Genomic DNA, 20,888 nt, shown 5'->3' with positions numbered 1-20,888 from the left:
CCATTACACTGGAGATTAGACTGCAATATATGTATTTTGGAGTTACAACCATTTGGTCTATAATAAAGGGTAGCAGGAAAATCTTGTATATACCACTCACCTTCTTGATAAGCATCTTCGTAAACAGTACCAATTTACTCATCAAATTCTCACTGCATACACATCACCATCCTGGATACTGGTGGAGTTACAAATGTAAATCTCTTGTAAATCTTGATCTTAAAAAGCTTATACTACAATAGTGTAATAGTATAAATTTATACTATAATAGTATAAGTATACACTGTAAGTATAAAATGTAGTCAAAATGGATCAATAAATGATGCAAAGGAGCAAGAGTATTTCAGGGAAGTAGAGGAAATAAATAGGAGAGAGGCCAGCCAGACCATGGGGAACTTTGTGTTCTGGGCAACAGAATTCTAGAGCAAAATTGTGGTAAGTGAAAAGAACATGAACTTTCATGTAACCTTTGGCAAGGTAAGAATACTAGCTCACTTTTTTTCTTTTCTTAAGAGTAATAGCTAACTTCTATTGAGTGTTTGTATACGTGCCAGGCAATGTTCTAAGTGCTTTTTGCATACCATTTTAAGCATTCCTCACATTAAGTGTGTTCAATTATTCCCACATTACAAGAGGAAACTGAGCCCAGAGAGGTAAGTTACTTGCACAAGATGGCGTAGCCAGCAATGGTGAAGCCAGTATTTAAGGTGAGACATTCTAATTACCACTTTAGAGCTACCTCTAAGTTAGCTGCATCAGCAGAATGTATCTAAGCCTTATTTTTTTTCTTTAAGGTAGGATCTGCAGGACCTGCCTTATCAAAATGTTATCCTAATTTAATACAGTAAAGTATGTAAACTGTCCAGAATAGTACACAAGAATGACTATGTCACTAAAAAAATTATTTTCTCCCCTCTTAATCAGCCAAAAGTTTTAAAACAATGGCAGATTTTTGGATATATAACAATATTAGAGCCATGCTTCTTAGGAATTGCGTTGAGGAAGACTTAGAATTGTTTCCTTGGACTAGTTTAGCACTGGAACATCTAATGGGAAACCGTATGAAACAGCATTTCAGGAATTCTGGAGGGCAGAGTATCTAAGAGACCATCGAAAGGATCAGTCTGATTTTTGGCATATTGGTTAACTGGTTAACCAATTGGTTAATTGGTTAACTATTTTTAAAAAATGCTGAAAACTTAGCAGATAATGTAATGAGAGTGAAGTTGGTGAGCTTCAAATCTGCGCCAAAGTCTCAGTGGAGTCTGAATTTAGTGGTAATATCGTTACCAGTTACTTCCACTTAAATACTGGCCTTTTCAATCAGTCAGACAAAGAGAGTAAATCAACATGGTTCCCTTTAAACCCTAAAATGAAAACTTTCTGGTTAGAAGAGTTCAGGGTCACCACAGCATGTATGTTCTTAATGCTGCAGTAGAACATGTAAACGCCCCAGCCACAGAGGTGGTGTAGAGTCTCAGGAAGTAAAGGACCAGAAGGGTAGTCTCTGATCCTCTCTATTTTTCCTAATATTGTCCAGATTGCTTTAGGTTGTTCTGGACTCTTAAAAATGTTGAGGGTCTTCAGTCTTTACATAGGTTTACATAAGGTTTATAAATTATACATAGATTTATGCATATAATGTATATATGTATATAATGTATATAATTATACATACCTTTATGTAAGGTTTATAAATTAGATACAGACTTAAAAAAATCCCCTTTCCTCCACAAAAAGAAAAAAAAATTCACTATATCAATTTACATATCATTGCGAAAATAATCAGTTAAATGGAGTCAACCAGATAATTGGTATCTCAATATAATCAATTTATTTAAACACTGAATTCAGAGTTGTATTCTAAGCCAATTTTGTATGTAGATGCTAAATATGTGGTATCTGGGTTTTCTTAAAATGTGTCTATACAACTGACTACTCACTTCCTGCTCAGCTATGTGGAAGGTAACCACTAGATTTCTAGATAAATTATTTTAGGTAGACCTAGGTTTCCTTTGTTGTTCATTTTCTGATATATTAATTTGTACCGATTTCTCTTAAAGTCATCTTTAAATAAGAAACCTTCTTTCCATGCTGTTTGTTCAGAGAACAATCTAATTGTAGAATTGTTTCTTAATGTTAACCTACTTCAAAATCAACATGGTAGCTAACTTATAACTTCGCATTAGTGCCTCGCAATCCACCAAGATTCTTTCTTATGCTATACTGAATAAAATGAATCAAGGTCTTTTTCTTTTTTCCCTACCATATATCACTCCAGTCACAACGGAGTGTGTGTGTGTGCAGACAGTTTCATCACTTAAAATAGGTTGCAATGGTTAATTTTATGTGCCAACTTGGCTGGGTCACTCTGCTCAGACATGTCTTCAAACATTATTCTGCGTGTTTCCGTGAGGGTACTTTTGGATGAGATTAACACTTAACTTAGTGGACTTTGAGCAAAGCAGATCGCCCTCTGTGACTCATCCAATCAGTTAAAGGCCTGAATAGGACAGCAGGCTGGCCTCTCCTGAGCAAGAGGGATACTGCCAGCAGATGGCTTTAGGACTGGGACCACAGGATTAGCTCCTCCCTGGTTTTCTAGCCCAGTGGTCCTTAGACTTGAATTGTAACATTGACTCTTCTCTGGCCCCCAGTCTGCCAACCTATCCTGTGGTTTGGGGCTCTGCAGCATTTGTAAACATGAGTAGATTCCTTAATCTCTTTATATACACATTCTATTGATTCTGACTCTGAGGATCCCTGAGCAATACATAGACATTCTCTATTTTTTTTTTTATTAAACAATGAAAGTGTAGAACTTCATGGTAGCAAAATGTATGTTATTGTTGTCAAATTTATTTCTTAGTATAAAACCAAATGATTTATTTTGTTTCATTTAGTTGTGCTTTGATTGAAAAATCTGTTTATCTGTATTAGAAAAGGATAACAGTTAACATAATAAATTATTCATTAGCTTCAAATTTCTCACTGAAAACATCTCCAAGGGATGGGATAAGAAATGGGGAATAGTGAGTAGCCGCCGGTTCCCTTTTGGAGAAGAAAGTGCTGGGCAGCGTCGTTACAGTACAGCTCTTGGCATCTGGTTTTTGCTGCTGAAAAAGTGTTCAAGACTGTTTTAAGACCATTAGATCAACTATGGTCTTGCAGGGGATGCTTCTGTTTACCAAAAGAAATCCCTGCAGAGGACGACTGATGCAGGTGTACAGAGAAATGGACTTTTGAGGGCAAATCCACTTATCTGTGATTTTGGCGAGTGTCTTGGTGACTGGTTATATCATCCCTCAGCACTTCTCAAACTAGACTACTGAAGTATTCCATGGATATATGGAAAACTATAGGGTAAATGTAGTCCAATTTTCTGTAGAGTCAATTTTTCAGCTTTATTGCAAAGATGAATAAAAGCACATGACTGGTAAGTTTAAGATGTTATTCCTTTCTTCCTTTAAAAAAAATAGCTTCAGCAAGTTTATTAGTGGCTATTAGAGGCTGGGGCGTGGTGGGGATGGGCAGTGACTGATAATGGATGTGAGACTTCTTTAAAATTGTTGTTTCATATTGAAACAATCATAAATATATTATTAACCAGAATACAAAAATTGCACAAATTTTACAAAAATTCTAAGGAAGGCTTACAGATTTGTGGGTTCCACTGGATTCCTAGTCATCATCTATTTGCCAAAATGAGTTAGGATTTTGTTTTCTATTGCCCACAGCAGTACAGCTTTGATTTAAAAGAAGTATGGTCTTGGAATAGATTGGCTTTGTTGCTGCTCAGGAAGTGACAAATATTGAAGAAAAGAGGTGAGGACCAGCTCCATTTGAGAGATTCCATTTCCTTCCTTGAATGGAAAGTGAACTAACTCTCTCAAAGAAAAGGCAGTAGAAAGCAGGAGTTACCAACAGGAGGTTTGTTTTGTTTTGTTTCCTTTGTGGACAGTTTTCTTAATTTTAATTATTTTTTAAAACCTTGGCCGCATCTGGACTCAGCTGCAGCCCACGGGACCGTTGCTGTGGAATGCGGCATCTTTCATTAAGGCGCTCAGACATTTCTCCAGTTGCAGCGCTTGGGATCTACAGCCCTCAGGCTCCACAGCTCTGCTGCCCAGACTTCCCTGCGGCATGTGAGATATTAGTTCCCCGACCGGGGATTGACCTCTCATCCCCTGCATTGGAAGGCAGATTCTTAACCACTGGACCCCCAAGGAAGTCCCTGGACAGAGAGTTTTAATGACACTATGTTTTGCTTTATATTTCCTGTTCCCATAAAAGCTCCTTTTTGGTAGATGTTGTTACTACAGTCTTTATTTCAGTTCTCATTTCAAGAGCTACCATTTATTGAGAACTTCTAATTCGAGGGATCAGTGTGGATTTCCATATTTACTCCTTTCAACAACTCCATGAGGCAGACATAAATAATATAGTAAGAGGTGTGGATTTGCCAAAGCTGGTGGTTGGGGTCCATCGCCACTTTTTGGGTCCCACTATTCTTGTTATCCTGGCTTAACCAGCGAGGTACATTTACTGGGCAGTAGACATGTCAAGGGTGAAAGTACTCAGATTCAGATAATACTGTGCTGTCGTTTTCAAAGCAGTCCATGTTTCATGAGCCTGCAAGAAAAGAAACTTAAGTCATGGTCTCTCAGTATTTAGAACACGTCTCATCAGTTATTCTGATTAGCATGCAGATATTCCTGAAAGACTGAGAGAAATGCTATGGAAGAGTAAGATTTGGTTTTCACACTTTCAGTGACCTGTTTACTTAAGTGCTCAGATACTTTGCAGTACATATGGGGCCACAGGGTGAACAAATGCAGTAGAGTCTTGTTACATTATGGTAACTGTCAGTTGATTATAGCAATAGTCTACAATTATAGGCAGAAATGTGCTTGAAAATTTCAATATTCCACAAAGAAGACCCAGTCTACCAGCTTATGTAATTATTTCATTTGCCAAATAAACAAATGTCTTCTTTTAATACCTCTAAATGATGCCTGTTGGAGAAAAACAGGCATAAAACTAAATTCATTATTCAAGCTGGTGTTTTACACCAACAAATGCTAAGCAGAAACAAGCTGATCCTAGTAAACCAGTTAAAATCCTGCCAAGCAGAGTAAGGATGAGACCCAGGCCCCAGCAAAATAAGGACAATTCAATTCCTTTCTGACTTTATGTTATATAAATATATTATTTATATACCCTATGACTGGTGCTAATCAGAGCCTGATACAGTGAAAAGAAAGAATAAATAAGTGAAGGAATTAATTAATTAATCAATAAATTGTACATCTTTATTTCCTAAATTGCAAAATTATAGCAGAAAGTCATGAATGATTGAGATCCTCAGATAATTCAGCAATTTCATTTGGCCTGGAGTTTCAATGTCGTCTTCCGTCAAAAAAGTAAGAATGAAATAAAACTGGGTAATGAAAATTTATTCATTTCTCGTGGGGTGAGAATACAAATAAATAGGATAATGAACAAAAAGCAAGCAAATGAAAGAATGACAGTAAAGGGTTGGATAATTATCACAGAGAAAAACTAGCTAGTGAACTGCCAAGAGGGGACTAAAATATGACCATGATCCCTCCATCCACCTGCCCAACCATGTAATAATTAATTCACTGAAACTTGAGAATAATGACCTTGGTGGATAAGACAAGCTCCTTACATTTTTAGTCTAGGTAGGGAGATCAGGTGCACGCAACAAATAATTCCAGGGCGGCATTTGAGAACTAATCACATGTGATCAGCTTGCAAAGATGAGAGAAGAAGGAAGGACAGATGCCTTCCTGGAAAGAAAGAAAAGGCTTCAGAAAGAAGGGGACATTTGATCTTATTCTTGAAGGAGGAGGTGGGATTTACCAGATGAAAACCTCTTCATGGGGAGGAAAGAGCAGGTATAGCTCAGGACAGCTAGAGAGAAAAAAATGGGAATTGGGCTGGTGGTGTGTTAATGCCAGTTGCTACCAAGCTTGTTTAAGAACAGAAATGGTGTCTGTGTATCACTGACCCACTTTGTGGTATGCCTGAAACGAACACGACGTTGTTAATCAACTGGACGCCAATACAAAATAAAAATGTCATTTTTATTAAAAAGGGAGCTAGTGAAAGGCCTTTTGTTCGTAATGCAAATACCTGGTCAACCAGCGTGTTTCCCCACGTATTCGGACTGTGATCTGGCTTCCAGTAATCCTGCAAATATATGTGTCTTTTGAGACGTAGGAACTGGTTTGCTGGGTCCTCCAGTAAAAATGGTGCTCCCAGTACTCCTGTAATTGAGTCCAACAGCATCTTTTAAGGCAACAGTTTACATCTCAGTGTTTCCTCCTAAAGCAGCCACGGTGTTTGCGAGGAAGGACACCTAAGAAGGAAACTCTGAAACATCTGCACCCGGGGGCCGCTGGCCGCCCCTCAGTCCTTTGGCATCTTTGCCCTGTCATCACCGTCTGTGACCTGGGTACCACACAGCATGCAGCCAGTGCTGTGTGGTGGATGGGGAGGAGTTTCAGAGTTTCTGTTCATGTATGGGAGACTGCAGACTTAAATTCAAATTTCAGCTCTATCCCTTTCTTAGGCAAGTTGCTCGGTTTTTCTGAGCTCTAGTTTTCCTATCTATAAGGAGATATAATAATAATAAAAACAATAATAACAGACAATAACAGGCTTACTATAAAGATTGGATAAATTAATAGATGTAAACCACTTGGTTCAAACCCATAACTCTACAATCTTATTTTTGCTTTCTCAGCCTGTTAAAATAGAACGTGTCTTTCGTTTTGAAGTAGACTTATCCCCAATCTGAAACTGTAGTTAAAATTGTTAACATTGAAACAGCCTTCTTTAAATGCAAGCAGGCTTGCATTTTCTACCTTCTTCTCACTCTAGAATTGAGAAAAAAGTAATTTAAAAAACCCATACTTCTTTAGGATCTTGAAATTTTAACAGTCTATATTATGCTTTCATTCTTGAATAAAACACAATCATGTTATAAAGGAAGAACATACTCCTGACTTATTCATGGTAACGATATAAATCTGTTCATTGCTTGTGACAAAGAAGCATTTATTATTAATCAAATTGTAAGTAATATTACATTAGACACTTTATGTCTTCATCATTAACAAGCCTTCATTGACCAATAATCTATATAGGTTAGGGTTACAGTGATCTATAAATAGGAAAGCTCCCTTCTATAGGAGAGGGGAGGAAGGGTCCAAGATACAAAACAGAACAAGGATACACAGGATTTGACTGTGTGAGGGGGCTTCCCCGGTGGCTCAGATGGTGAAGAACCTACCTGAAATGCAGGACACCCAGGTTTGTTCCCCGGGTTGGGAAGATCCCCTGGAAGAGGAAGTGGCAACCCACTCCAGTATTCTTGCCTGGAGAATCCCATGAACAGAGGAACCTGGCAGGCTATGTGGCTGCAAAGAGTCAGACACGACTGAGTGACTAAAACTCTCTACTTTCACTTACTTTCAAGGGTGCTTAGGAAGCATTGGCGTACCAGAGCACAAGCAGGTATTTTCATGGTCAGGGAAATTGCTTAACCTATTTTGTGAAGGGAAGATTATGTCTAGCATAAGGAAAGATTATGTCTAGCATAATGAAAGAAGGGGAAAGTCTTTTAATTTGAAGCTTAAAAAGTGATGTGAACAAAGGTATGACATTAGGAATCTACAAGACCAATGTCTGAAAACAGTGGTTAGAGGTGGCTGGATTAGAGTTTTATATAAATTTGGTTAACATTTATTGAGCATTGTGCTAAATATTATACCTGAATTACTTTATTTACTGGAGTGGGTAGCCTTTCCCTTCTCGGGAGATCTTCCTGACTCAGGAAATGAACCGGGGTCTCTGCATTGCAGGCAGATTCTTTACCAACTGAGCTATCAGGGAAGCCCTTATTTAATACTCACAACAAACCTAAGAAGTGGTCCTGTTAACACTTTATTTTGTATACAAGGGAACTAAAGCACAAAAACGTTAAATAATAGGTCTAAGGCCGCAGAGCTAGTGGGAGAGGGAGATAGAATTCTCCCTTCAGAGCCATTGCACTATATTGTTACTAAGAGGGAGGGTTGCTTGGGGTCAGATTATAAAAATATTTTGTTCATGGCAAAAAAGGAAATAATCATTACTTATACATTCCTTATGATCTCATGCTTTCCCAAGATTGGCCTTGAGTTCTAAGCAGGATTCTAGTTATCAGCTCTATTATTTCTAGTTAGGTTTGTCAATCTAGTAAGCTCTAGTTCCAATCAGGTATTGAAAATGATAGTCTATTGAGTGGATAAGGAGGATGTGGTACATATACACCGGAGAAAACTACTCAGTCATTAAAAAGAGTGAATAATGCCATGTGCAGGCAGCAACAGGAATGAGACTAGAGATTGTCATAGAGAGTGAAGTAAGTCAGACAGAGAAAGAGAAGTGTCATACGATATCCCTTAAGGATCATATGATGTCCCTTACATGAGGACGCTAAAAAGAAATGACACAAATGAACTTGTTCACAAAACAGAAAGACTCAGAGACTTAGAGAACAAACCAGGGTTACCAGTGGGGAAGCGTGGGGGGATGGCATAGTCAGGGAGTTTGGGCTCAACATGCACACCCTGCTTTATGTTAAGTGGATCACCAGCAAGGACCTAGTGTATAGCACAGGGAACTCTGCTTAATGTTACGTGACGGCCTGGATGGGAGGGGTGTTTAGGGGAGCGTGGATGCATGTGTACACGTGGCTGAGCCCATCTGCTGTCCACCTGAGACTACCACGACATTGCTGGTGAGCAACACTGCAATATAATAGTTTAAAAAAGAGGAAACCACGGCCTCTCTGGATATTATACATCAGTCGAGATGCCTCTGGGTGCAAAACACAGTACTACTGACAGGGGATCGAAGAGTGACTCAGACATATTCTCCATTTATAAAAAATTAGCAGTTTGATTTATTCAGTGATTTAAAAGTAAAAAGCAAATGCTGACTTCAGAAGATAACAGTTACTAACCTGCTGCTAGGTAATCTAACCAATACAATCAAAGCAACATGTCTATGAAAGCTATCCTCTAAGATGATGCCCAAAGATCCCTGCCTGCTAGTATGCGTGTGGTCCCCTCTTTCTCTTAGCGGGGCTGACCTGTGTAATCCCAGACCACCGAGGCAAGGACAGTGTGTGATTTCTGTGGCTATGACATAAAAGACATTACAGCTCCCACTGCGCCCGCTCTTGGAAGGCGTACACCAAGGGCAGTCACCCGCCCGTGTGAGGACACTCAAGCAGCCCTGAAGGAGAGGCCAACGCATCAAGGAAACGAAGCGTCCCACCAACAGTGGTGTAGGTGAACCGCCTGGGAACCTGACACTTTCGCTCCAGTCGTTTCCCAAGAGGACCAAGGCTCCCAGCGGTATCTTTACTGCAACCTCCTGAGAGATCCTCAGTCAGAAACCAAGACCCTCCCAGACGCTGACACTTAGAAATCGTGAAATGATAAGCATTTAATGTTTCAAGCTGCTAAAGTTTGGGGAAATGAGTTATGCTGTAGTAGATAACTAAAACAATGCATGTTAAGCTCTAACTAGTGTCAATATAAACTGCTAAACACCAAAGTTGAGATTAGACGAGGCAAGTGAAGTCAGTAGGACATAAAATATAAGACGGAATTAACTGACATAGAAAACAAATGTATCATTACCAAAGGGGATAGTGGGGGACTGAGGGGCAGAGAGATAAAACAATAAGGACTTACTGTATACCCCAGGGAACTATATTCAGTATCTTATCAAAACCTATAAAGGGAAAGAATCTGAAAAAATGTGTATATGTATACACACATATGTATAAATGACATTTATTGTTGTTGTATGCTTGGAACATAGCCTTGTAAATGAACTATATCTCAACTTAAAATATACAAAAAAGTAAAGAATTCACTCCTATGTTATTTGATAAGTTGCAACCCCATGGACTGGAACCCGCGAGGCGCCTCTGTCCGGGGAGTTCTCCAGGCAAGAATATTGGAGTGGGTCGCCGTTCTCTTCTCCAGGGGATCTTCCAGACCCAGGGATTGGACCTGGGTGTCCCGTATTGCAGGCAGACTCTTTACCCTCTGAGCCACCAGGGAAGCCCCATTTGAAACTAACGCAACATTGTAAGTGAACTATACCTCAATTTAAAAAGTATAAAGAAAGAAGGAATTCTCTCTTAGGGTTATACAAATTTTGTGCCATAAGACCTCTACTTGCCTCACCCTAATTCCTACTCTTATAATCATCACTGCGTGGAAAGATAAACAGTAAATAACTCTTGCCACTAGGAAACGCATATTATATTCAGAATTGAAAAATAATTATAAGACGATATATTTTGACTAGATTATCTGAAAGGGCAGTGATGAATTCCGATACTGGAAGGAAGGTCTCACAGAGAAGTTGGTTCTGCATTAAGCGTCAAAGGCTGAGGTTTCCACAGTTAAGAGGAAGGGAGGGGAAGCAAGGAACACACATTTCAGGCTGAAAAAACTCGGAGAGCCAAGGATCAGAAGAGCAGAGCAAGGCCCCGGGAACTGCTCTGCGTGATGTTGTGTGACTCAGTGACCCTCACTTTGCCAGCATGTTTGAAAGGTAGGGTTGTTCGTGGTATAGATGTGTCAGAGTTAATGTTGGAAAGATAAGCTGGAGCTACACTCAGGAAGATCCTACCATCATACCAAGGAATTTGGACTTTACTCTGTAAATAGTTATCTTTTCTGAACAGGGAAAATGATAAGACTAGATGTACTTTTGAAATCTTTTTATTGTGATATCATTTGAACCATCTTTTATTATATGATTGAGTGGCATCAAATATATTTGCAGTGTCATGCAACCATCCCATCTCCAGACGTTTTCATCATTCCCAATAGGAACTCTTTACTCTTTAAGTAATAACTCCCATTACCCTCTCCCTCAACCCCTGGTAACCACCATTTACTTTCTGTCTTTACGAATGTGCTTATTCTAGGCACCTGAAGAGGAGCCATGCAACATTTGTCCTTTTGTATCTGACAGACTTCTCTTAGTGTTTAGGGTTTATCCATGTTGTAGCATATGCCAGCATTTCATTCCTTTTAAGGCTGAATAATATTGTGCATGTGTATGCCAACATTTTGTCTGTCTATTCACAGGTTAACCTTGGAAAACTCCTTTGTCAGGGGTGTGGAGAACAGGTGGTTAAAAGGAAGAGAGCAGAGTGAAGACGCAAAGCAGGAGGCTCGTCAAATCCTCCAGACAAGCGATTAGCAGGACTTGAACCTGGTAAGTGACGGCAGGAACGGGAAGACAGGATTGATTTCTAGAGAATAGGAGACTCATCCATTCAGACTGACTTCTGTGCATGAACCAGCATTAACATTTTGGTTTTAGCTAGGATGTGTTAATAAGTGCCTTTTCAGATTTCTCTTCATTCTCTTTGAAAAGGTGTTAATTATAGTGTTACATGTTTAATGTAGTTTTTTTTTCTTTAAAAAAAAGAGAAACAGAGGTAGTGGCTAGGCAAATAGATCTAATGGCATCCATATCTAATAAATATTTCTAAATAAATTATGTTTAGAATATAAATTACAGCTACATAAGAAAGTATAGTAATTGCTTAAAATAATGTTATATGGAACATAACATCCAAAAAGTAAAACCAATATTCTGTATCATAATTATCCTGGTGTATTGTACAATAATTAAGAAAAAATGCTGTTACATAAATCTTGGCAAAGAGGCATGCTTTAAAATATAAGCCATAGCTATTTTAAGCTCTAATAATTCTTTCTTTTGTAAATCTCTACGTTTATGGAAAATGTTTCATCTCCTCTTCTTCCCACCTTCCAGAACAAAGCTCCTACCTCAGCATTATGCACCCAACAGGCACCCAATAAATATTAATTGGTGGTGATAATAACATCACCCATGAGAAAGACAGAAAGCAGTATTTATTATCCTACTTTACAAATGAGAAAATTGACATCTGGAAATGAAATGACTCACTCAAGGTCACATAGTAAGTCAGTGGCAGGGCTGGAAATAAAATGCAAGTAATAGAGAAGGGCATGCTATTATCCTCTCTGCTTGAGAAGTTTCCCCTCCCTTTTTCATTCTGTCTGATCAACCTTGAAAGTTAGTGAGAGCAAGATCAGACTTTCGTGTTTGCAAACCTATGGAATACTGCTGGGGATTGAAAACGGAACCTTGAGTTCTATTACTCTTTTGGTTTTTAAATATGTGTGTGTGTGTTTTAATGTAGGCAGTATCAACCAGATTAGTTTTAAACTTTATAATCATAAGCTATGAAAAAAATCTTCCTCTCTTTCTTTCCAACTCCCTACACACCCTCCTTGCTTTCATCCTGTATTATAGTCAGTTTTAATAGGACCTGTCAAGCTCAACCTATCATCTACACATTTGTGGACCATCTTCTGCAGAAAAGCTTGTATGGTAGAAATAAGGCAGACACTTCAGAATACGGAGATATTTAAGATCACAGCTCTCCCCCACACAGGCCAAGAAGCGTCAGAGACCTGGAGTCTTACTCTGGCCCTGCAATAACTTGGATCGCTAAGCCACTTCTTTCTCCTGCATCTCCATTTTCTGCTCTGCAAAACAAGCCTAGATCGTATGGTCTCCAAGGTCTTTCTCAGCTCTAAAATTTTGAACTGGAATATATTCATAGCGAATAGGTCATTACCTGAAGATTGCTTTCTCTCTATGGCTTTATATTATTGAAAGTGTATAGAGTATGCTGAGTGGGCACAGCCCCTACTATTGTCAAGGGATTTACCGAGACTTCGTTCTGTTCAAACTGAGACAGGTGGAAATAAGTGAAAGGGAAATCAAAATACACCTGGCCAATTAAAGCAATACAAATAAAAATGTATTCACATTATGCACAAATGGATGCGTGCCCATCATGGGTTGATAGGCAGTGTGGACGTAAGGGAAGCTATATAGCACTTCCCTGGTGGTCCAGTGACTAAGACTCCCTGCTCCCAATGCATGGGGCCCAGATTCCATCCCTGATCAGGGAACTAGATCCCATGTACTGCAGCCAACAGTTCGCATGCCTCAACTAAAGATCCCATAAGCTGCAACTAAGATGTGGTGCATCCAAATAAATAATCAATAAAATAAATATTAAAAAGGGAAGCTGTATAGTCAGAAGTGGAAAGACTCTCCATATTGCCATTACCCAGGAGAGGTTGAAAAAGAGTCTTTAAATTCAATAATGGAGAAATGACTAAATGGTCTATATACTGTGCTCATGACTATGAAAATGGCACTTGTAATAGGAAAGGCTTCCTTGGCGTCTCAGATGGTAAAGAATCCGCCTGCAAAGCGGGAGATCTGAGTTCGATCTCTGGGTTGGGAAGATGCCCTGAAGAAGGGCATGGCAACCCACTCCAGTATTCTTGCCTGGAGAATCCCCATGGACAGAGGAGCCTGGCAGGCTACAGTCCATGGGGTCACAAAGAGTTGGACACGACTGAGCAGCTAAGCCCAGCACAGCATCCCCAGTTTTGAGACTTCCTTGCATTTTCCCAGGCCTTTTCTCTAACTTTTTAATAGGCTTTTCTATTTCTAAGTACACGGGGAGAAGGGGGCAACAGAGGATGAGATTAGATGGCATCACCGACTCAATGGACATGAGTTTGAGCAAACTCCAGGAGATAGTGAAGGACAGGGAAGCCTGGCGTGCTACAGTCCATGGGGTCACAAAGAATCTGACATGACTGATCAAGTAAGCACGGCATATACACTAAAAAGATCAGAAAGCCTGATGTGAGACCTAAGATGCAGAACAGAAGGGCGGAGTCTGACGGCAGACTCCCTTTCCTTCTGCACAGAGGGGGCTCACTGACAGCTCCCTCTTGGTAGATCCAAGAGGCATCACTTGGCAGGTCCAGCGCATTTGTCCTTCATCCTCCTGAGAGTGAGCTGCCCTCAGAGGGCACACTTTTTGTTCTGGTTCTACAAGCTGAAACTGTATAGGAAATTTGCCAAACTCTGGGATCCAACTATGTTCCATTTGCCTCATTGGCCTTTCTCAGTAATAAATGATTATGGCTGCCTTCCATAATCAACTCTGATTTATTCCTCAAGCTGATCAAAACCAGGGCCAAGAAGTGGAGTGCCATGTGTTAGAAGGTGTCAGAGAACCCAACAGGTCAGTTGTCTCGGAGCTTCACTAAGAAACAGGAAACAAAAAGAGGAGCACAGACAAGGACACTCCAACCAGTAGTAGCTTGCCATTCCTGATTCACTGTCTATTAAGCAAATGTGAAGGGATTCCGTGGGGACAGAAAGACTGCCAGAGGCAGTGTCATAGGATAGGCCCTGAGTGAGCTATTCCCCTCGGGTGTAGGGGATACTGATGTTCATGCTGACCATGGAGGTAAGCACCACAGTCCTGCCACAAGCTCAAGAATGCTTAGGAATGGGATGCTGGGGGTAGAGCCCTTAAAAGTCAGTACAAGCAATTAAGGGGTTTCCTGGTGGCTTAGATGGTAAAGAATCTGCCTGCCATGTTGGAGACCTGGGTTCAATCCCTGGGTTGGAAACATTCTCTGCAAAAGGGAAGGGCAACCAACTCCAGTAGTAAGAATATTTATTATTTACTTTTTTTGGGGGGGGGTTGTCCTTAAAATGTTTATGTCTTAAAGAAAAAAAAAAAAGATGAAATAAGTGCCCAGGCAATTTTGTGTGCTTGTAAATTAAGTACTAAAAGAAAGCATAAGTGATCATTAAGAATTAAGTACAAAAGAAGATGAGGAGAAAAGAATACACAGATGTCTTGGCAACATGATAAAATTTTCAAAGATCTCTCTGTAGGACAAATTTTATAATTTTGTGAGAGATTAAAATACCCATGTTTACATTCATATTTTTAGATTTGAAAATTCTGTAAGTAAAGAATTTTCTTTACAAATAGTGAAATTGTTATCTTTTTTTCCTTCCCACTCTAAACTTTGGTCACTAACCCAAAACTTCATGGTGGAAGATTGAAGAATCATATTTTAGTATAAGGTATCCTCTCACTTTGCTGCAGTTCACATAAAGTTGAGAAAGAGAAGGGAAGGGGCAGAGATAAAGAGATGAGAAATTAGGATTGTGAGGGGAAAATGGTAAAGAAGGGAAAAGAAGGAAGAAGGAGAAGAGAGAAATCAAGAAAGGAACTCAAAGGAAGGAGAGACAGAAGAAGGGGGGTTACAAAGGTTACAAAGGGTGAAAAGTCACGGGGAAAGGGGCAAGGCAAACAGGGGGAGTAAAGGCAGGAAAATAAAGAGGGTCAATGGGAGTGAGCTGGAGAACAGAGAGGTGCTAACTGCAGGGCCAGCTTACAGATCCTCATGATCAATCTGTCTGGTGATAAAACGCTTTTGAAACTGAACTTTTAACTCAGGAACTTTGGCATTATTGACGTTACCGTTGCTGATGTATCAAGTACTTTGAAAAGCAAACAGAAACTGGTATCACTTGAGTTTAAACTTCAATCTGTTTTAACCCACTCTCAGCACACTGACACACACCCGTATACGTGCTCCCACGGATGGCCACGTAACTTCCTGGGAGTATTTCTGAAGCTGGCAGTGCTTTTATTAGTTTTTAATCTTGTGGACAGAGACATCTGTGACTCACAAAAGGCACCTTTTTATGTGATCCAATCAGTAATGACTTCTCAGTCACTGCCTACATACGTGGATGGGATTCCCAATCCCAGAGCCATAACTGATGTTGGCATGTGCGTAGGTTAACAGATTTCCACAGCACACAGGGTGCTCAGTGAACCTAGTCACAGGCAGTGAGTGTGTTCTCAATGCTCAATTTCTTGAGAGCGCCAGTCAATCTTAAGCCAAAGTGAGTAGGTAAAATTAAGAACAAAACCTTATATAATAAACTAAAACTATATCAGGGAATATAGGCTTTCCGAGGAAGTGGAGCACTTGCAGGGATGACGGAGAAGGTCCATTCCTTCTATGCAGAGAAGACGGCAAGGGCCAGGATTGGAGGTGCTGACAGGGTTAGGGGGAAGAACTGTGAGCCTCAAGGCTCTTGTCAAAACAAAAGCAAACAAAAAACCTTTCAAGACAAATTGCCCTTGGTTACTAACTCTGGATTGAAAAACAAGAGCTGGAACTATACTAGAGAAACAGACCACAGGCCACTTATTTTTCACCCTGTCTAAAACCAGAAGGCATGCTTGCATTTTATGGGTAGATCTGACCATAGCCAACAATATGGACACGAACCCCCAATTCTTTAATGGATGGGTCAGCCCCAAGGACTGGTTTACTGAGTGAAGCACTTTCCAAATATGTGCTCTTTCCATATTTCCTCCTAATGTAAAGTGGGGCTGTTTCAGGTTTTAAAGTGCCCTGTTACAATACTGCAAAGCTATAATAATTAGAACAGCATATTATTAGCACAAAAGCAGACATATGGATCAATGGAACAGAATAGAGAGCCCAGAAATAAACCCACACACTTACAGTCAATTAATCTTTGACAAAAGAGGTAAGCGTATACAGTGGAAAAACAGTACAGTCTCTTCAGCAAGTGGTGTTGGGAGAGTTGGACTGCCACATGTAAATCGGTGAAGTGAGAACACTCCCTCACACCATGCACAAAAATAAAACCCAAAATGTTTTAAAGATTTAAATACAAGACATGACACCATAAAACTCCTAGAAGGGAACCTAGGCAAAACATTCTGACATAAATTGTAGCAGTGATTTCTTGGTCAGTCTCCCAAGGCAGAGGAAATAAAGGCAGAAACAAACAGAGGAGACCTGATGAAACTTAAAAACGTGGGCACAGCAAAGGAAGCTGTGAACCAGATGAAAGGTCAACCTGTGGATTGGGAGAAAAAGATTCGCAAACAGTACCACTAACAAGGGTTTAATTTCCAAAAGATACAAACAACTCATACAATTCAATTTAAAAAAAAGAAATAACCTAACAACACAGTCAAAAAATGGGCAGAAGACCTATGTGGATAGTTCTCTGAAGAAGACATACAGATGGCCAACAGACACATGGAAAGGTGCTCAGCATTGCTAATTATTAGAGAAATGCAAGTCCAAATCACCTCACACCAGGCAGAAGAGCCATGATCAGGAAGTCTGCAAATAACTGACACTAGAGAAGGTGTGGAGAAAGGGAACCTCCTAGACCATCGGCGGGAGAGTAACTTGGTGTAGCCACTATGGAGAACAGTCTCTTAAAAAACAGTAGAATTACCATACGATTCAGCAATCGCACTCCTGGACTTCCAGAGAAAACTCTAATTCAAAAAGATACATGCACCCCAGTGTTCATAGCAGCACTATTTACAATAGCCCAGACATGGAAGCAGCCTAAGTTTCTATCGATAAATGAATGAGCAAAGAAGAGGTGGTAGGTACAAACACACACATACAAAGGAGTATTACTCAGCCATAAAAAGAGTGAAATAATGCCACTTGGAGCAACATGCTTGGACCTACAGATTATCATACTAAGTAGATAAGACAGAGAAAGATAAATATCACATGATATCACTTTCTTTGTGGAATCTCAGGCGGGAGGGAATATATGTATACTTATGGCTGATTCACATTGCAATATTCCCTGCTGAGGAGGAACATGTTCAGTTTGGGATTTTTCTTTAAATCGGTACGACTAGGAAGAGTTCTTAGTTATGTCCTTGTTTGGCTCTATTTTCTCAGATAAAATTCCCCAGCTCCCTAACTTCTGACCTTTTCTTGTGGAACCAGTGGCTATGATTTTGGCTTTATCACTTTTTTGGGAGGAGTTGTGTGTGGTGCTACCTATCTGATGCCCCTCTGAATCTGATATCGACCACTGACTGACTGTGTATCTTGGTCATTTAACTTCTCTAAGCCTCAGTTTCCTCTTTGTACAACGAGACTCATAACACCTAGTTTCAGAGTGATTATGAGAGTTGAACTAAGGTAACATATGGAAAGCCCCTGACACACAATAAATATTTAAAATAGCAGTATTAATACTTGCTGTCTTATTATAGAAGAAAGCAATTCTTGACCTAAATGCTGAAGAGAGGATTTTGTTTTGTTTTTTAATGAAATTGTGACACTTGGACTTCTAATTCTCTGACCGGGGAATCAGCCCCAAGGTGTATAAATTACTATTTTGAGAAAATCAGTAAAATAATTTGGGGACTCTGCTCATAAATTTAATTACTTAGTAGGCTCTTCAGCATTCCCACTAGGGAAATAGATAATGAGATCTCTTCCCTACTTACTTCAAATTAAGTTCTAGACAAAAGTAATTTATTAGACAGCTAATCTGTAACAGAGAAAACTTTTTTTTAATAATAAAAACAAACTTTAAAAAATTGTTGTTTTCTTATGGAGAGAAGAAGGGCTCAGGGAAGTGCAGATGAATAGGCTATGTTCTTACACGAAAAATGGGGCATGGGTGGGTGGGGAAAAAACAAAGAAAGTTGATTCAAGCTGTTATTTCCTACTTTAGAGCTATGTGATTTAGAAAATGTCAGTTGAACTAGTTTTTAGTGGAACAAATAAATCTGGTTCTAGTGACTGCAGTCTCCTCCAACTGAAGTAGTAAAGGCTTCTTTCCTGAGGTCTGAAGGGTTACTCCATCCTTGGATTCTGATCCTCGATTTGTTCTTTCATGAACTTTGACTACTTAATTTTACTTATTTATTTATCTATCAAGTACAGCTAGTCAAACCAGTTGTCTTTATAGGTAAACATACTCTCTTTTCAACTGGACTTAAAGTTAATTCCAACTTGTTTTTAAAGAAAGTCTATAAAAGTCCATTTACAGAACTATTTTCTTTTTTGGCTGGTATTTTTGACCCTGCTGTGTTCACAGATGGAATGCGGACCAATAGTAGTGCTTCTGGCCTTGCAGTCATCCACTATCACCCACTCTCAAGTCAATTGTGTGGATGAGCAGTCCAGGCAAAGCATTGTACCATTGGATTGTAATCAACCTCTTAAATGGAACCAACCTCACTTTCTTCATCTGGAGGTGTGGGCTGTAACTGGGTATGGCTGTATATGCCTTGCGGACAATGGCTTAAAAAGAACTTTGCTAAAATTTGCCAAATCATTTGTTTAAACATGTCCTAAATGCAAAGTTCAATATAGATTATTAAAACTCTTTGTCAAAATTATTCATATGCTTAGGGATAAAGGACCAATTATGCACACATATATGTGTAAACACACATATCTAGGTTCATACTCTAAATATAGGTATGTATCTATACCTATTCATCTGTGTGTGTATCTCAAGGGAAATACACATTTCTTTTGGTTGGGTCTCAAGCTTAAAAAAGTAGAAATTCTGATTTAAACATCTTCATCAGAAGTGTTTATAAATGATAAAGATTTAAGCATGAAGATAATGTACACCTTTCTAAGTATTTGCGGTTTTGTGTACGAAATGACCTCTCGGTTCAATTCAGATATTAGGCGCTGAGTTACTGGGCCAGTCTGGCAGCACATCATCTGGCCCCTACGCCTTCAGCGCTTCTCTGAGCTACGGCTTGCCTTAAAGGTTAATGAATTCACACTCTCAGAGGACCTTGAGGTTTCCACATAATTGTATCATGTACGTATTCCATTTTCTAAAAGGCATTTAAAATTCTTCTTTGTTCAAGGACACAAGAGCACTTCTTTAGAGGCAGCAGTTAATAGGCTGTTTAGCAATAGTGACATGTTAGTACATAATTAGGGACGAAATGATCACACATACAATTAACACTAACATGTTCAAAACCGCAGCACGACACAACATTTTGGCTTCCCCAATGCTTTATCGTTGGCCTAGGAATAAAACATGCTTGCCCATTTCTTTTAAAAACTCAAAAGAGGTTATCTATCAATCTGACAGTTGTAAAAGACATGATAAAGAAAAAAAAGAAATAGGTTCTTACCTATAAGCAATGTTGAACACAGGGCCGCTTGAAGCATTTTACAGGCCATGATCCTGTTTTGGAAACAAAAGACTTATTTATTTAAATTTAGAGCGAGCAGAGCTTTAGGGCATACTGGTTACCTTCCAAGAGCGTGAAGCACTTCCTGCCCCTGAAGCCCTGTGACCTCCGTCAGGGAGGCTGTTGCTTGAGACGACTTTTTATATGACTCCTGCCTTTTCACCCTTTGGACTCTCTGGACTGACTGTTTACAGGCTGTTCTTATGTGGGCCATGTATTTATTCACTAACTTTACCATCCACACGGACTACTGTAATCTAAAAAGCCATACCAAAACAAAACAAAGAAGGTGAAAACTGGATCATTCAGACCTCGCTGGGGGGTATAAAAGGGTACAGTCACGTTGGAAAACAGTTCAGCGGTTTCTTATAAATCTGAGTATACAATTAATTCCCATACAACCCAGCAATTGCACTATTGGACATTCATCTCAGGGAAATGAAAACTTATGTTCATACAAAAACCTGTATAAGGATGTTCCTAGCAGCTTAATTAATAATAGGCAAAAACTGGAAAACCAGTGGAAACAACCCAGATGTCTTCAAGAGCTGAAAGTTAAATGCGTTGAGGTCCATCTACACCATGAATTTCTACTCAATAATAATTTAGTGAAAACTATTGATAGACACAGCAACTTAGATGAATCTCAAAAGAGTTATGATGAGTGAAAATAGCCAATCTCAACTGATTACCTAGCTGTATGATTCCATTTATATAAACCTCTTGAGATGACAAGATTATAGATTAAGAACATTTTATTAGTAGCTAGGGCTTAGGGAGAAAGTAGGGTAGGTGTGTGTGGGTGTAAAAGGGCAATGCAAGGGATGCTTGTGGTGATGGAACTATT

At 39.4% G+C, this 20,888-nt stretch overlaps 1 protein-coding gene across 1 annotated transcript; it reads right to left on the bottom strand.

Annotated features, from left to right (window-relative positions):
* Nucleotides 1-4,337: 4,337 nt before the first annotated feature.
* C31H3orf85 (chromosome 31 C3orf85 homolog) lies at nucleotides 4,338-20,177 on the bottom strand. The gene is made up of 4 exons (XM_043893068.1): nucleotides 20,104-20,177; nucleotides 19,982-20,034; nucleotides 6,160-6,293; nucleotides 4,338-4,632 (listed from the first exon to the last, which is right to left on the bottom strand). The coding sequence occupies exons 2-4, from the start codon at nucleotides 20,028-20,030 to the stop codon at nucleotides 4,543-4,545; spliced, it is 273 nt and encodes a 90-aa protein (XP_043749003.1). The 5' UTR covers nucleotides 20,031-20,034; nucleotides 20,104-20,177; the 3' UTR covers nucleotides 4,338-4,542.
* Nucleotides 20,178-20,888: the final 711 nt, after the last annotated feature.

The sequence above is a fragment of the Cervus elaphus genome, chromosome 31, assembly GCF_910594005.1.
Source record: "Cervus elaphus chromosome 31, mCerEla1.1, whole genome shotgun sequence".
NCBI lineage: Eukaryota > Metazoa > Chordata > Mammalia > Artiodactyla > Cervidae > Cervus > Cervus elaphus.
This window is presented reverse-complemented; position numbering and strand designations above follow the sequence as displayed.

What these genes read in the sequence shown, in the direction of transcription:
- C31H3orf85 (XM_043893068.1), bottom strand. Translation starts at nt 20,030, where the DNA reads ATGGCCTGTAAAATGCTTCAAGCGGCCCTGTGTTCAACATTGCTTATA. An exon ending in GTGTTCAACATTGCTTATAG is followed by an intron (nt 6,294 to 19,981) that starts GTAAGAACCTAT and finishes ACTCAATTACAG; the next exon opens with GAGTACTGGGAGCACCATTT. An exon ending in GAAACACGCTGGTTGACCAG is followed by an intron (nt 4,633 to 6,159) that starts GTATTTGCATTA and finishes CTTTTCTTGCAG; the next exon opens with GCTCATGAAACATGGACTGC.